The 16,659-nt window shown below is 40.5% G+C and overlaps 1 protein-coding gene across 3 annotated transcripts in view; it reads right to left on the bottom strand.

Moving 5' to 3' along the window:
- LOC150076514 (trafficking protein particle complex subunit 11-like) overlaps positions 1–13,783 on the bottom strand; it is a gene marked incomplete at its 3' end in the record, with an annotated part of 510,629 nt that extends 496,846 nt beyond the window's left edge. The window contains 1 exon segment of one of the 3 annotated variants that reach the window (XM_090388020.1): positions 13,685–13,783. Coding sequence is in view for 1 of the 3 variants with exons in the window: in XM_090388018.1 (XP_090244144.1) it covers positions 13,623–13,631 (9 nt within the window). 3 annotated transcript variants of the gene reach the window in all.
- Positions 13,784–16,659: the final 2,876 nt, after the last annotated feature.

Raw genomic sequence — 16,659 nt, 5'->3', positions numbered from 1 at the left:
CATCTGCAAACTTGGACATTAAGCTTGATATACCATCATCAATATCATTTATATAAACAGAAAACAATGAACCAGACACTGAACCCTGAGGGACTCCACTAATAACATTAGTCCACGATGAGCAGTGTCCATTGATTACCAGTCTGTCTTTTTCCACTCAACCATCCTATTATCCATAGCAGCAATTTGCCTCCAATTCCACACTGCTACAATTTGTTCAGCAGTCTTCCATGTGCATCAGTATCAAAAGCCTTTCTAAGATCCAAATATATGATATCAAAGTTATTCCCTGCATCCAGTTCCTTTGTGACCAAATCATAGTATCCAATCAAACTGGTGAGGCAAGACTTTCCCTTAACAAAACCATGCTATGTCCGAGCTATAACTGAAGTCTTGTCTAGATGACCCTGCAGTGCTTCTTTAACCAGCGCCTCCATTAAGTTTCCTGGAACAGAAGTTAAACTAACAAGTCTATAATTACTTGTGTTGCCCTTTGATCCTCCCTGGATACCTCCTCTGAAGTATCCATGGATACCTTCCCTGAGTCCAAAGAAGCTCTCATAATTACGGCTAAGGGTTTCCTTACTTCCTTTGCTGCGTCCTTTAATATAACTGGATAGATACCATCCAGTTGCCTGGATGGGATGAAAAAAGGCACCTGGGGTAGCTTTTTTATGTTTATCTTCAACAATTTCTCCCCCACTTTCCTCTCAGTTATTAAAATAATCATCTAGCTCACTGCCAGAGTTGAATTCACCTCTGGCATTCCCCTTCCTGAATAACTCCTCATGTGTGAATGTAGATGCAAAATACTCATTTAGTTTATTAGCCACCTGAGCAGGATCATCAATTGAACCATCAATATCCAGTGGACCAATCTGATTTATCCCTTTCCTTCTAGAGTTTACATAGGTAAAGAACTTATAAGATGCAGGATATTTCAGAGACTGCTGGGAATCATTGGGGTACAAGTAAACACATGGGTTGTGTTAGGGTAGCTAAGAAAAAGAACAGGTGCATGTATACTTGTGTGTACACAAATGCTAGGAGTTTAGTAAATAAATTTGATGAATTTGAGGTATTGCTCAAAACATCAAAGGCAGATATTGTGGGGATTTCAGAGACGTGGTGTCACACAGATATAAGAAATGCAGAACTGGAATTTGGGGAGTACAATGTCTACAGAAAGGATAGACAGGATAGGAAGGGAGGAGGGGTTATGCTATTAGTTAAAAAACACATAAAATCCAAGGAAGTGAAGCCAGTCGACATCGCTGGACAGTGCAGTGTCGAGTCAGTTTGGTGTGACATAAGCATTGGGAGATCAAAATTGAGAGTAGGAGTGTGCTATAGGCCTAATGACTCTGATGAGTATAATAAGAAACTGTTCGGAGAAATAGAGTGGGCCAGTAAATCAGAGAGTCTTATAATGGGGGATTTTAATTTCCCAGATATTGACTGGAATTTGGGGGCTGGTCACTCACACAGTAGCAAGGCTTTTGTGGATTTATTGGATGATTGTTTTTTACATCAGCATGTTCGGGAGGCAACTAGAGGGAGTAATACTCTTGATTTGATTATCAGTAGTGATTCTTCATGCATTAAGAATCTGCAGATAAATGAACCACTTGGTGGCAGTGATCACAGTGTGCTGAAGTGGGAGTTACTGAAAGAGGTAACTACCATTAGGGGTAAAGGGAAGGGGTATTGCTTTCGTAAAGGCGACTACAATGGACTGAGACAGTATTTAAATTCTATACAGTGGGATCAACTGATGATATTGCCAACAGCAAATTCAAAATGGGAAGCATTCAAAGAACTTATCGTGGAAGCTACTAGGCTTTACATACCAACTAAGAAATATTGTTCAAGGTTTAGGCCTAAATGGTTGTCAGATGAACTAATGAGGCATATGGCAGAGAAGAAAAATGCATGGGATACATACAAATTAACACGTGACACGGACGCCTATGATAGATACAAGTTGATCTGTAACCAAGTTACAAAGGAGGTTAGGCAGGCGAAGGCAGATTACGAGAGATCCTTGGCAAGGGATGCGAAGAAAAACAGCAAAGAGTTCTTTACTTATGTAAACTCTAGAAGGAAGGGGATGAATCAGATTGGTCCACTTGAGATCGATGGGTCAACTGTTGATGACCCTGCTCGGGTAGCTAACAAACTAAATGAATATTTTGCATCGACATTCACACATGAGGAGTTATTCAGCGAGGGGAATGCCAGAGGTGTATTCAATTCTAGCAGTAAGCTAGAGAATCTTGTAATAACTGAGAGCAAAGTGGAGGAGAAATTGTTGAAGATAAACACAAGAAAGGCACCTGGGGTGGATGGGATCTATCCAGTTATATTAAAGGAGGCAGCAAAGGAGGTAAGCAAACCTTTAGCCATAATTATGAGAGCTTCCTTGGACTCAGGGGAGGTACCCATTGACTGGAGATGTGCAAATGTGACCCCAATTCACAAAGGGGGATCAAAGGCTGACACAAGTAATTATAGACCTGTGAGTTTAACTTCTGTTCCCGGAAAATTAATGGAGGCACTGGTGAAAGAAGCACTGCAGGATCATCTAGACAAGACTTCAGTTATAGCTAGGACACAGCATGGTTTTGTTAAGGGGAAGTCTTGCCTGACCAATTTGATTGGATACTATGATGCAGTCACAAAAGAACTGGATGCAGGGAATAACTTTGATATTATATACTTGGATCTTAGAAAGGCTTTTGATACTGTTGCACATGGAAGACTGCTGCACAAATTGGAGCAGTGTGGCATTGGAGGCAAGTTGCTGCTATGGATAAAGGGGTGGTTGAGGGGGAGAAGACAGAGAGTGGTAATCAATGGACACTGCTCATCGTGGTCTAATGTTATTAGTGGAGTCCCTCAGGGTTCAGTATTGGGGCCTTTATTGTTTTCTGTATTTATAAATGATATTGATGATGGTATATCAGGCTTAATGTCCATGTTTGCAGACGATATGAAGGTTGGCAGGGTTGTCAAGGACACTACTGACACTATGCTGCTGCAACAGGATTTGGAAAGGTTGAGCCGATGGGCTTCGAGGTGGCAAATGAAGTTTAACATTGACAAATGTAAAGTACTACATATGGGAAACAGCAACCCCAGAGCAGCGTATCAACTCTGTGGTACTACACTGACAGTGGTAGAGAATGAAAGGGACCTGGGGGTGGTGGTGCAGGCAGATATGAAGTTCTCTGAGCAGTGCAGACGAGCTGCAAGAGTAGCTCATGGTGTATTGTCAATGATATATAGGAATTTTTCTAGCAGGGATAAGGAGGTGATTATTCCCTTGTATAAGGCAATGGTCAGGCCACACCTAGAGTATTGTATACAGGCCTGGAGGCCTCATTTCAGGAAGGATGTAGAGCTGCTGGAACGAGTACAGAGAAGGGCAACTAGATTGGTGAATGGGACAAAGGGGTTCTCTTACGAAGAAAGGCTTAAGTTTTGCAAATTACAGTGTCTGGAAACTAGGCACCAGCGGGGTGATCTGATAGAGGTGTACAAAGCCTTGAATGGTTTGAGCATGCTCAATGCTGATGGGATTCTTCCTCTAGCTCAGAAAAATCACCTGAGAGGGCATAAATTCAAATTGAGGAAAGACAGATGTAGGATAGATGTGCGGAAATTTGCCTTTAGCCAGCGGGTGGTTGGTGGGTGGAACAGACTTCCATCCCTTGTCGTGGAAGTTGATAGCCTAAATAAGTTTAAGGCTCAGCTGGACAGGTATTTCGAACGAACAGAGGGGTGAAGTGGAAGTGGTTATTTTTATTTATTTATGTTACTTTTTTTTTTTTTTTTTTTTTGGCTGATGCTGCATAAGCTTGCTTTCTTGCATCAAATGCCTCTACTAATGCTAATGCTAACTCTTTGCTGCTTTCCTTTGCATCCTTTGCCAAAGATTTCCCTTAATCTGCCTTTACCTGCCTAATCTCCTTTGTGACTTGGTTACAGACCAGCTTATATCTATCATAGGCTTCCATGTCACCCATTAATTTATATGTATCCCATGCATTTTTCTTCTCTGCCACATGTCTCATTAGTTCATTTGACATCCATTTAGGCCTAAAGCTTGAACAATATTTCTTAGTTGGTAAGTAAAGCCTAGTAGCTTCCAAGATAGATTCTTTGAATGCTTCCCATTTTGAAATTTGCTGGTGGCAACGTCATCAGTTGGTCCACTGTATAGAATTTAAATATTATCTCAGACCGTCGTAGTCACCTTTTTTCATTTTTCTTCTCTGCCACATGTCTCATTAGTTCATTTGACATCCATTTAGGCCTAAACCTTGAACAATATTTCTTAGTTGGTATGTAAAGCCTAGTAGCTTCCAAGATTAATTCTTTGAATGTTTCCCATTTTGAATATGCTATTGGTAACATCATCAGTTGGTCCCACCATATAGAATTTAATTACACTCTCAGACCACCGTAGTCACCTTTACGAAAACAAAAACCTTTCCCTTTACCTCTGATGGTAGTTACCTCTTTGAGTAAATCCCACTTCAACACACTATGATCACTGCCACCTAGTGGTTCCTTTATATGAAGATTCTTAATGCATGAAGAATCACTACTGATAATAATATCAAGAGTATTACTCCCTCTAGTTGCCTCCGGAACATGCTGATGTAGAAAAAAAATCATACAATAAATCCACAAAAGCCTTGCTAGTGTGTGAGTGACCAACCACAAATTCCAGTAAATATCTGGGAAATTAAAATCCCCCATCATAAGACTTACGTGTTTCTTAACTAATAGTATAACCACTCCTCCCTTCCTATACTTCCTGTACACATTGTACTCCCCAAATTACTGTTCTGCATTCCTTATATCTCTGTGACACCACGTCTCTGATATCCCAACAATATCTGCCTTTGATGTTTTGAGCAATACCTCAAATTGATCAAATTTATTTACCAAACTCCTAGCAATTGGTGTATACATGTACCTGTTCCTATTCTTAGCTACGCTAACACAACACATGTGTTTACTTGTACCGCAATGACTCCCAGCAGTCTCTGAAATACCCTGCCTCTTGTTTTCCAGGCTGCTGCTCATTCCAATAGAAGCAGTGCAAGAATAACTTTTACCTCTGCCAGTGGCTACTGTTAATCTATTAGTCCGTGTATCCCCCCCCAAGCTAGCAGTTTTCTGACCCACCTAACTCTGCCTCGATAGCATCAGCAAATATTCTTGTACCCCTTTCTATTTAAGTGTATCCCATCCTTGTAGAAGCAGTCTCTTCTGTTAACAAATCACTGACCAGGCTGAGAAAAACTGCACCCCTTGAGCCTTGCACAATCTTTCCAGGGATGAATTGATCAACAAGGCTCTCATCATCATACTCTCTCATCATATACTCCCTCCTATCGGAGGGAGTATATGATGAGAGAATTGCAAACACTTTCAAATTCAACCCTAATTCACGGCTTTTTTTCAACAGTATCGATTATTATCTGCAAGTTTCGTTTTATAACTTCCATATCAAGTTATGTATTAATTAATAATGTTACATTTGTAAATCTAAGTTGTTATATGTATTTAGTTAAAAAGTACAATTTAATTGACAATGAAGTTTAACAAGATTAATAAATTTTACTGTTTAATTGATAATATTATATACTGTACTATACTAAGCTAACGCTATCTAGTTTGGGATATAACGTTGTGTCGTATAACAATGGCGGCAAGTTACGAACGGTAAACCTACGGACACTTAAGTATTAATTAACTTCCAAAAGCTCACTGTCTCAATTCAGAATAAACCAAGGATCTTGACTAGGTCTATAAGCTACTTATAGAAAGTAATTTAATATAACAATTTGTCAATAAAGTGGATAAATATAGCCAAAACACTTCCTGTTTGCCGGAGCTGCAAAACACTTGGATTGTATACCCTTACCGATACTAAGAAATAACCTACAAAATCTCTATCTAAGTTAAAAATTTAAACTAAGTATCATAACTAAGAATATAAAGCTACTCTATAAAATAAGTTAATAAACCAATTTAAGTTAATAAAACAGAAAGAACTTCTATATTTTCCGGTGCCATAAAAACTTCACCTGCACAAGGCTTTGTCTGTTAAAGATGTACTGTGCAAAAGTGGTGAGGTATTTATAATCATCATGGGTCTGAATTAGTATATGTTCTCGATCCTTTGGCAAGTTAATAATCTTTGTGATCAAAATAGATCTCAAGTCCTAGTAGTCGGGCCAGTCAAACATTATGTGGTGCAAAGATTCATTGGTGCCACAGTGGCAGCATGAATCGTCTATGATGCCCATGGTCATCAAACTTTTTGTATCGCCCCTTGGACTGTAAGGAGGTACGCTGTGTACAGGCCAGAGGATAACCAGCTTAGGACTTTTGGGAACATGCACGTTACTACAGGGATGGATTTCTTTGTAATTGCTCCCTTAGTGGATGTCGTCCATCTGTCCAGTTCTGCAGCAAGTGAGCAAGAAGGCACCTTTTCTCTGTCTTGTGATTGATTGCTGGGTTGGTGGTAGTGGAGATTCCTTTGGAGAGATGATATATTATATCACACCTAATTATTTCAAGGTCTAGAGGGAGGACCCCAACAAGTACTTGAACAGCAGGAGTGCTCACTGTGCTGCAGGCTCTAGTGATGATAAGAAGTATTGCGCTTTGAATGGTGACTAATTTCTTCTGATTTGTGACAACAGTTCCCAGGTGACACCTGACTCCTGCAGCATATGAGATGGCTAGGAGTCCTTGCTGGCATCAAACATGATTACTGAGGGACCTTTTTTCCTCGCCTGTTCTGGAGTAGGGCCAAGCGACAAGATGGCAGGATTTTGAATGATGCAAGAATTAAATTGATAAGGAAGACCTGAAACGTTGGGGTACTGATTGAAATAGAACACATCATTCAAAACCTGCCATCTTATCGCTTGGCCTTACTCCAGAACAGACGAGGAGAAAAGGCCCCTCAGTAATCATGTTTGATGCCAGCAAGGACTCCTAGCCATCTCATATGCTGCAGGAGTCAGGTGTCACCTGGGAACTGTTGTCGCAAATCAGAAGAAATTAGTCACCATTCAAAGCACAATACTTCTTATCATCACTAGAGCCTGCGGCACAGTGAGCACTCCTGCTCTTCAAGTCCTTGTCGGGGTCCTCCCTCCACACCTTGAAATAATTAGGTGTGATATGATATATCATCTCTCCAAAGGAGTCTCCACTACCACCAACCCAGCAATCAATCACAAGACAGAGAAAAGGTGCCTTCTTGGTCACTTGCTGCAGAACAGTACCCCAACATTTCAGGTCTTCACTATCAATTTAATTCTTGTAGGTTTAAAATGCTTCTTCAGGTTATTCTTGACTGTGTTCTTGACCTCAACACTAAACTTAATTTCTTTGCTGCCATTAGGTTTTAAAATAACTAAATTTTGGGTTTTAGTAATGATTTTCTTTTGGTTGTCAGGCCGGAGACCTCATTACTTGGCTTGTTAGCGGTCCTCAGTGCATCTATGTATGAATAAGAGCACGTTGCATTTGGTTTCCTCATTCCTCCATTTAAGCCTCTAATTTGGCTGCAGCCTTCTCACATTCAAAGTTCTTATTCAGCAGTAACTATTCCATCTTTGACCTGATGGTAATTATATCTCCTCTCAGGGTTGTAGTTATGCAATTATTGGAGTTAGCCATAAAGTCCTTCAATTCGCTTCAGAGTTAGGACCTGGTCTATGATAGGGCCATCAGGGAGTGTTGGGTCCAGGGCTGTGGCATTGTCATTAGATGTATTTCGTTGCTCTTGAGACTCTACAGGGTTGCTAATGCTTCCAGTCTCATTGTCTTGCTTCCTGTTGCTTTTCTTTGTCTCTTTTTACTTGCAGTAACTGGCCTGCATACTCTTGCTCGACTGTGGGATCAAGGGTGCCATGATTAGCCATTGTTCTGGTGAGGACAGTGGCCAGTTGCTTGTCAGCCCTTTCAAATTCTTCATCATACCTATTGTGGTAACATTAGTAGAGGCATAAGATGCAAGAAAGCAAGCTTATGCAGAATCAGCCAAAAAAAAAAAAAAAAAAAACTGCTCCCATTTCACCCCTCCATTCATTCCCAATACCTGTCCAGCTCAACCTTAAATTTATTTAGGCTATCAACTTCCACAACAAAAGATGGAAGTCTGTTCCACCAATCAACTATACCCGCTGGCGAAAGGCAAACTTCCACACATCTATCTTACAACTGTCTTTCCTCAATTTGAATTTATGCCCTCCCAGGTGATTATTCTAAGCAACACAAAGAATCCCATTAGCACTGAGCATGCTCAAACCATACAAGGCTTTATACACGTCAATCAGATCACCTTGCAGGTACTTAGTTTCCAGACACTATAATCTGCAAAACTTAAGCCTTTCTTTGTAAGAGCAACCCTTCATTCCATTCACTAATCTTGATGCCCTTCTCTGTACTCATTCCAAAAGCTCTACATCCTTCTTAAAATGAGGCCTCCAGACCTATATACAGTACTCAAGGTATGGCCTGACCATTGACTTATACTAGGGGATAATCACTCCTCCCCCTGCTAGAAAAATTCCTGTTTATCATTGACAAGACACCATGAGCTACTCTTGCAGACTGTTTCCACTGCTCAGAAAACTTCATATCTGCCTACACAGTTACCCCAGGTCCTCTTCATTCTCTACCACTGTCAGTGTAGTACCACACATTTGATACGTTACTCGGGGGGTTACTGCTTCCCATATGTAGTACTTGGTAGTATTTTGCATTCGTCAATGTTAAGCTTCATTTGCCACCTCTCAGCCCATCTACTCAACTTTTCTAGATCCCGTTCCAGCAGCATACTGTCATTAGTGTCCTTAACAACCCTGCCAACCTTCATATCGTCTGCAAACTTGGACATTAAGCCTGATATACCATCAACAATATCATTTACAAATACAGAAAACAACAATGGACCCAACCTGGAACCTTGACTGATCCAATAATAACATTAGTCCACGAAGGGCAGTGTCCATTGATTACTACTCTCTGCCTTCTCCCACTCAACCATCCCTTTATCCATAGCAGCAATTTGCCTCCAATGCCACACTACTCCAATTTGTGCAGCAGTCTTCCATGTGCAACAGTATCAAAAGCCTTTCTAAGATCCAAATATATGATATCAAAGTTATTTCCCTGCATCCAGTTCTCACGTAACCACATCATAGTATCCAATCAAACTGGTCACACAAGACTTCCCCTTAACAAAACCATGCTGTGTTCAAGCGAAACTGAAGTCTTGTCTAGATGATCCTGCAGTGCTGTAACCAGTGCCTCCATTCATTTCCCTGGAACAGAAGTTAAACTAACAGGTCTATAATTACTTGTGACGCCCTTTGATCCTCCTTTGTGAATTGGGGTCACATTTGCACATCTCCAGTCCATGGGCACCTCCCCTGAGTCCAAGGAAGCTCTCATAATTATGGCTAAGGGTTTGCTTACTTCCTTTGCTGCCTCCTTTAATATAACTGGATAGATCCCATCCAACCTGGGTGCCTTTTTTAATGTTTATCTTCAACAATTTCTCCTTCACTTTCCTCTCAGTTATTACAAAATCATCTAGATCACTGCCGGAATTTAATTCACCACTGGCATTCTGCTCCCTGAATAACTCCTCATGTGCAAATGTAGACGCAAATTACTCATTTAGTTTGTGAGCCACCTAAACAGGATCATCAACAGTTGAACCATAAATATCCAATAGACCAATCTGATTCATCCCTTTCCTTCTAGGGTTTACATACATAAAGAACTCTTTGCTGTTTTTCTTTCCAACGTTTGCCAAAGATTTCTCATAATCTGCTTTTGCCTGCCTAATCTCCTTGGTGACTGGTTACAGACAAGTTTATATTTATCACAGGCATCCATGTCACCCATTAATTTATATGTATCCCATGCATTTTTCTTCTCTGCCACATGTCTCATTAGGTCATCTGACATCCATTTAGGCCTAAACCTTAAACATTATTTCTTAGTTGGTATGTAAAGCCTAGTAGCTTCCAAGATTAATTCTTTGAATGTTTCCCATTTTGAATATGCTATTGGTAACATCATCAGTTGGTCCCACCATATAGAATTTAATTACACTCTCAGACCACCGTAGTCACCTTTACGAAAACAAAAACCTTTCCCTTTACCTCTGATGGTAGTTACCTCTTTGAGTAAATCCCACTTCAACACACTATGATCACTGCCACCTAGTGGTTCCTTTATATGAAGATTCTTAATGCATGAAGAATCACTACTGATAATAATATCAAGAGTATTACTCCCTCTAGTTGCCTCCGGAACATGCTGATGTAGAAAAAAAATCATACAATAAATCCACAAAAGCCTTGCTAGTGTGTGAGTGACCAACCACAAATTCCAGTCAATATCCGGGAAATTAAAATCCCCCATTATAAGACTCTCTGATTTGCTGGCCCACTATTTCCCTGTACAGTTTTTTATTATACTCATCAGAGTCATTAGGCCTATAACACACTCCCAGTGCTTATGTCACACCAAACTGACTCAACACTGCACTGTCCAGCGATGTCGACTGGCTGCACTTCCTTGGATTTTATGTGTTTCTTAACTAATAGCATAGCCCCCTCCTCCCTTCCTATCATGTCTAATCCTTCCTGTACACATTGTACTCCCCAAATTCCAGTTCTGTATTCCTTATATCTGTGTGACACCACGTCTCTGATATCCCAACACTATCTCCCAGTGCTTATGTCACACCAAACTGACTCAACACTGCACTGTCCAGCGATGTCGACTGGCTGCACTTCCTTGGATTTTATGTGTTTCTTAACTAATAGCATAGCCCCCTCCTCCCTTCCTATCATGTCTAATCCTTCCTGTACACATTGTACTCCCCAAATTCCAGTTCTGTATTCCTTATATCTGTGTGACACCACGTCTCTGATATCCCAACACTATCTCCCAGTGCTTATGTCACACCAAACTGACTCAACACTGCACTGTCCAGCGATGTCGACTGGCTGCACTTCCTTGGATTTTGTGTGTTTCTTAACTAATAGCATAGCCCCCTCCTCCCTTCCTATCATGTCTAATCCTTCCTGTACACATTGTACTCCCCAAATTCCAGTTCTGTATTCCTTATATCTGTGTGACACCACGTCTCTGATATCCCAACACTATCTGCATTTGATATTTTGACCAACACCTCAAATTGATCAAATTTATTTACTAAACTCCTAGCATTGGTGTATACCCAAGTATACATGCACTTGTTCTTATTCTTAACACAACCCATGTGTTAATTTGTACCGCAATGACTCCCAGCAGTCTCTGAAATACCCTGCAACTTGTTTTCCAGGCTGCTACTCATTCTAATCGAAGCAGTGCAAGAATCGCTTTCACCTCTTCCAGCGGCTACTGTTAATCTATTAGTCCGTGTATCCCTCCTCCAAGCTAGCAGTTTTCCGACCCACCTAACACTGTCTTGATAGAATCAGCAAATATTCTTGCATCCTTCCTGTTTAAGTGTATCCCATCCCTGTAGAAGCAGTCACTCCTGTTAACAAGCAGAGACCAGGCTGAAAATAATCGGCGAGAACTCGGATAATCAGACCTCATATGGAACAAAGGCCTTTGTTCCATGTGAGGAAAAAGCAATGGCTGCCTCACAGAAACAAAATTATTTATTTTGTTTAACAAATATGAAATTTGTTATATAGAAATATGATTGTTTCTATTAGGTGGCCAAAATTATACACAACTCTGAGTAAACACATTAAAATGGCACCAACTCAGCAAAATAACTACAAAATAAAAAGTTTCAGGGTACACTACAACACAACTGTTGCAGTAGTAGAATCAACTAAATATGGTATATCAAAACTGTCTATAAACAAATAGCCAGACATATTTGATGTAGCCATGCTAAAGTAACAACAACACAAGGAAACAAAACAAAACAAAACAAAAATTAAAAATCATTCATAACATCATAACCCCTTAGGAGTCTAGCATAATAAAGTTAATAACAGGTGTATTGTTCATCTCAACACAATACCCATGTCTGACTCTTATGTGGACACAGACACTAACAACCAAAATAAAAAATAACCCTATGTTTGATTATTTTCATACTTCAGGAGGAAAGAAAACTCCATCACGCACACCAAAATGAAATCTGAAGCTGATACTGTGTGTCACACTAACTACAGGTTTAATATTAATTTTTTTAAAAAATAGTTATATTTTGTAACTACAGGCCACTGTGAATGCATTAGCAGTCAGTAGTGACTGTTTCTGCTACAGTCAGTCAAATTCCACATGCCTGTTCTAGGATTACCAGATCTAGAATTCAAAGGCCAGAACAAAATAGGGAAAAAACTAGGACATGTTTAGTTTTAAAAATGAGGGCAAAATGAAGGCATTTTAAAAATTATATGTATTACTAAAAATTTACAATACATATTTGTTATTGCCAATCGTTTTCAGTGAGTTTTTGGATTATAAAGTAAGTATTATTATATTTAGCCGTATGGTGCAAGGAAGCCTGAGGCTTCCTTGCGCCAGCCAAAAAAATATATATTTCTGAGTTATCTTGAGTGAGAGAAGGAGAGAGAGAGAGAGAGGAACAAGAATCACCAAGAAAGAGAAGAATGATGATATCCAGCTCAGGACCCTAAGTGTGCCAAGCTCATACTCACCAGTTGTAAGCCCCTGGGGGTTAATTATAAAATGTTTTACAATACATTTTCTTATTATATAATAAGTAACCAACAAAACACTATTCAAAGTATTTGTTTCCATTTTATTTCCAATGTTGCTCCACTGATTGCTAATTAATGAAAATACAAGCTCTAAGTTCCAATGCAAATTTAAAATCTGTATTGAGCAACTTTTAAAAGCTGGGAACATACCTCGGGACTCTTGCATTAATTAAAATATTCAGTCCACTTTCCATGGGCTAATTAAGTTCCCAATTATCATCTTTCTTTTTCTCAGAAACAAATTCTTTAAAATTCATGAATTGATCAAATAATCTACTATTATCGATTTTCAATTAGACAAATAATGATAATAGAGTCCACTTGAGTAATTTTGGGATAACAGTCCAAAATGCAACCACCTGTAACCACAGCATCGTTTTTATTTATTCTGCTGTATTGACCGAAGGTGAAACTCACAGAATATTTAATGAAAATTTACTTTATGATGAGATGATTTTTTAAATTACAAAAAAACTACGATTCAAGTTTGTTTGTTTGTATTTTATTGGCGCATCAGCAACTGAGGCTATAATGCGCACGATTCAAGTATAAAATCAGCGAGGGCATCCAAGGACACCATAAACACTAGAATATGTCCTCGGAAACAAGGACGTCTGGTAACATAGCCTATATCCACATACACCTTTGCCGTCGCAATTTGATAAATCTATGGTCATCACTCCACACAATTTTCAAACGCGTAGAAAATACCGAATGGGCGGACCTACAAGAAAAGCTGAGGCGGGGGGTATAAAAAAAGATAAGTAGGTCATCTGTCGGGTCATTTCAGCAAAACTTTCATTTACAGCTCACCTTCAACATAAGATTGCCTTTTTATAAAATCACCGATCAAATCTTTCAAAATGAACACATACCGAAATTTCTCAAAGTGGGAACCAAAAAGCATCAACGCCGAAGGGTCAACATAAAAAAAATAATAATGAATAAATCAACACAACAGAATTGGTAAAACATTCATTTCTCCCACACAATACGTCAACAATATTGTCATTATCAACAGGCTTTATAATCTCATGGGTTTGTTTGTGACTTTCAACCCTACTTCCTCTTGACAAACGCCATTTTTCACCGGAAGCCTTGACTTCCGCTAAAAAACTTATAATAATAATAAAAATAACAAATAACCGCACCCAACCCCTTCCACCGACTGCTGTTCATAAAAGAAGAACATTAATTATTATTATTATTTCTCCATGATTGGGGGGTTTCCATATCGTGATGGGTACTGCTACCAAGTGCACAGGTTGGTTGTAAAGTCTGGTGTTAATGTTGGGCGAGGAAATCTCTGACTATCCTATGGATGTTCAGGATTGCGACTTTCTGGAGTTCCTTGTAGGTGTTCTCTGGGAGAACACCTACAAGGAACTGCTAGGCTGGCATTTAGAGTCTTTGGCGCCATACCGGTGGTTGATACGATGATCGCGATGGTCGATACTTCTTGCAAATGCCACATCTCCACTTCATGTCTGAGGTTCGTGTACTTCATAATTTTTTCCCTCATGGGATTTCTGGACATTGCTAGTGTTCGGCACCGCTAAGTAAATCAGGTACGTAGCCTTTTCCATCTTGTCAACAAGGGTTATGTCCGGTCTGTTGTGCGGGATGGTCTTATCCGTTATTTTGGCGGGGTTCCCGTAGAGCTTGTCAGTTGGGGTCTCCAGTACTGCCTGCAGTTCGTACTTGTAATATGGTACACTTTTTTTGGTCAACTGGTATTTCCTCGCTAGCTTCTGATGTATTATCCTGGCTACCTGGTCGTGTTTATGAGTGTACTCAGTCTGGGTGATCACCTTGCAACCCGCGGTGATCGTTTCTGAGCCCAAATGGCATCGTCGACATGTGTCAGCTGACATTCCCGGCTCCATTGCCATGTATATTCTATAGTTTTTGGTGTTGATTACCTGGTCTTGGAGGGCCAGCATGAATGTTTATGTCTCGGTGAAGAAAGTCCGGTTTGTCCACCATGCATTGGAAGCAATGTTATCTTGATAGAGGTCACTGTACTGTCTGCCATGCAGTGTCTTCTTCGCCCATCTTTCTAACTTCGTTTCTTCTGCTGTCTCGGCTGGATGGGATTCCTCGCTTAGATTGAGTGGTATATACAACTCGTCTATCTTCCTTATGGCCTGGTGGAGAGGTGCTGTGTTATTCTCGAAGTTCTCCTTCAAGATAACTATCGCTGTATTCTGTTGCTCAATGAGGTCTATCGGGCCCCTTCTTCCCCCTTTCCGAGTTATAGTTAGTCTCTGCACTGCTGAATTCGGGTGATGCTGGCGACTCTTGGTCATCCTTGTCCTTGTCTTTCACATGATATCATCTAGCTCGGTATTATTCCAATCTATGGCCCCGAGGGTGTATATTAGTACTGGAGCTGCACAAGAGTTTGTGGCTTTAATTATGTTCCCTCCATCAATTTTACTTCCAGCAGGCATCTGGAAGTAAAAATGATATTTATCGGTCAGGCACTTCTTGATTTCCTTGTGCTGTAACTGCGGAGCCTGCATCATCCCTAGGTATTTGTAGGTCTCTCCTTCTGTCATAGCTTTGATCTCTTTACCAGTCAGCAGCTGGTAGTTTTGGCCAACTAATTTTCCCTGATGCACTCCTGGGTCTTGCATTTATCTAGACCATATTCCATCCTCATGTCCTTGCTAAATTCTTTGGTGATCCGGAGTAGTTGCTGGAGTAGCTTCTCGGTTGCCGCGTAGAGCTTGATGTCATATATACATTAGGTAGGTGAGGGTGTACAGGTTCTTTCTTCCTTCTTGGAGGTTATATCCATACTTGCTGCCGTTGAGCATGGTGGATAGTGGGTTGAGGGCTAGACAGAACCAGAATGGGCTCAGAGCATTTGCCCGAAAGATTCGTCTTCTAATGGGGATGGGCCTGGTTGTGTTGTTCCAGACCTAAATGGTGGTGCACCATTTCACGATTGTTGCTCCTAGGTCTCTATTAGCCAGCTATGAGATACGGAGTCGAAGGCCCAGCGGTCATAGATGTAGACCGTATATACGTTGCGGTGTTCTTGTAGACTTGTTCCATAACTGCGGCAACTATGGTTAATCGCTCCTTGCATCCTTTGCACAGCCGCTTGCATCCTTTCTATTGTTCGGCCATTAGTTCTGATTCTCTAAGTAGCCTGATATCATTTTGGTTAAGCAGCTGGGCAGAATCGTGTACATCGTTGGGAGGCAGGTGATTGGCCTGTTTTTCGCCGGGTTTCTTGTATCTTCGTTTTTAGGATTCACTGTGAACTGTTCTGCTAGGTGATTGTGTGTGTGTGTGTGTAGATGAGGTTCTTGTACCAGTAGTTGAGGATTTGATCAATTTCTCGGCTTCACCAGTTGTGGGTGTTCCTGATAGACTGTTTTACTTCTTTTTCTCGAATCTCCCACTCTCTAACCACTTGTATGACCTTGGTTTTCTTCCGGTCTACTTCTATCAGGGGTGCTCTGCTGTTAAGCCTTACTTCACGGCTCCAGATATTTATCCAGAACCCCTCAATTGTCTTCGGACTCTGCTTTGGTATCACGTGGGTTCTTCTGGAGTCCATTCCTTAGAATTCTGTTAGCGCCTTCTCCGACTCGTCTTCTGTTCTGGATATCATGACTCCGTCTCTTTCCACTTCAGCTACTGTGGGTTGTATTTCTTCTTAATCTTCCTCCTCTGGTTCCATAGTGACCATTTCCTTTGTGCTTTGTATTTCATCGCTCACATACTGCTTAATTTTTCCCAAGATGGCAGGAGCTATCAGGTTCTTTGTGACGATGGTCCTTTTTTAGTCCCCTAATCGAAGTTCGGCGACCTGAATATACGGGTATCGTTCCAA

This window comes from Mastigoproctus giganteus, chromosome 13 (assembly GCF_048544385.1).
Source record: "Mastigoproctus giganteus isolate SK-2022 chromosome 13, ASM4854438v1, whole genome shotgun sequence".
Lineage (NCBI taxonomy): Eukaryota > Metazoa > Arthropoda > Arachnida > Uropygi > Thelyphonidae > Mastigoproctus > Mastigoproctus giganteus.
Note: the sequence above shows the minus strand (reverse complement) of the source record. Positions and strands in the feature narration are given on the sequence as shown.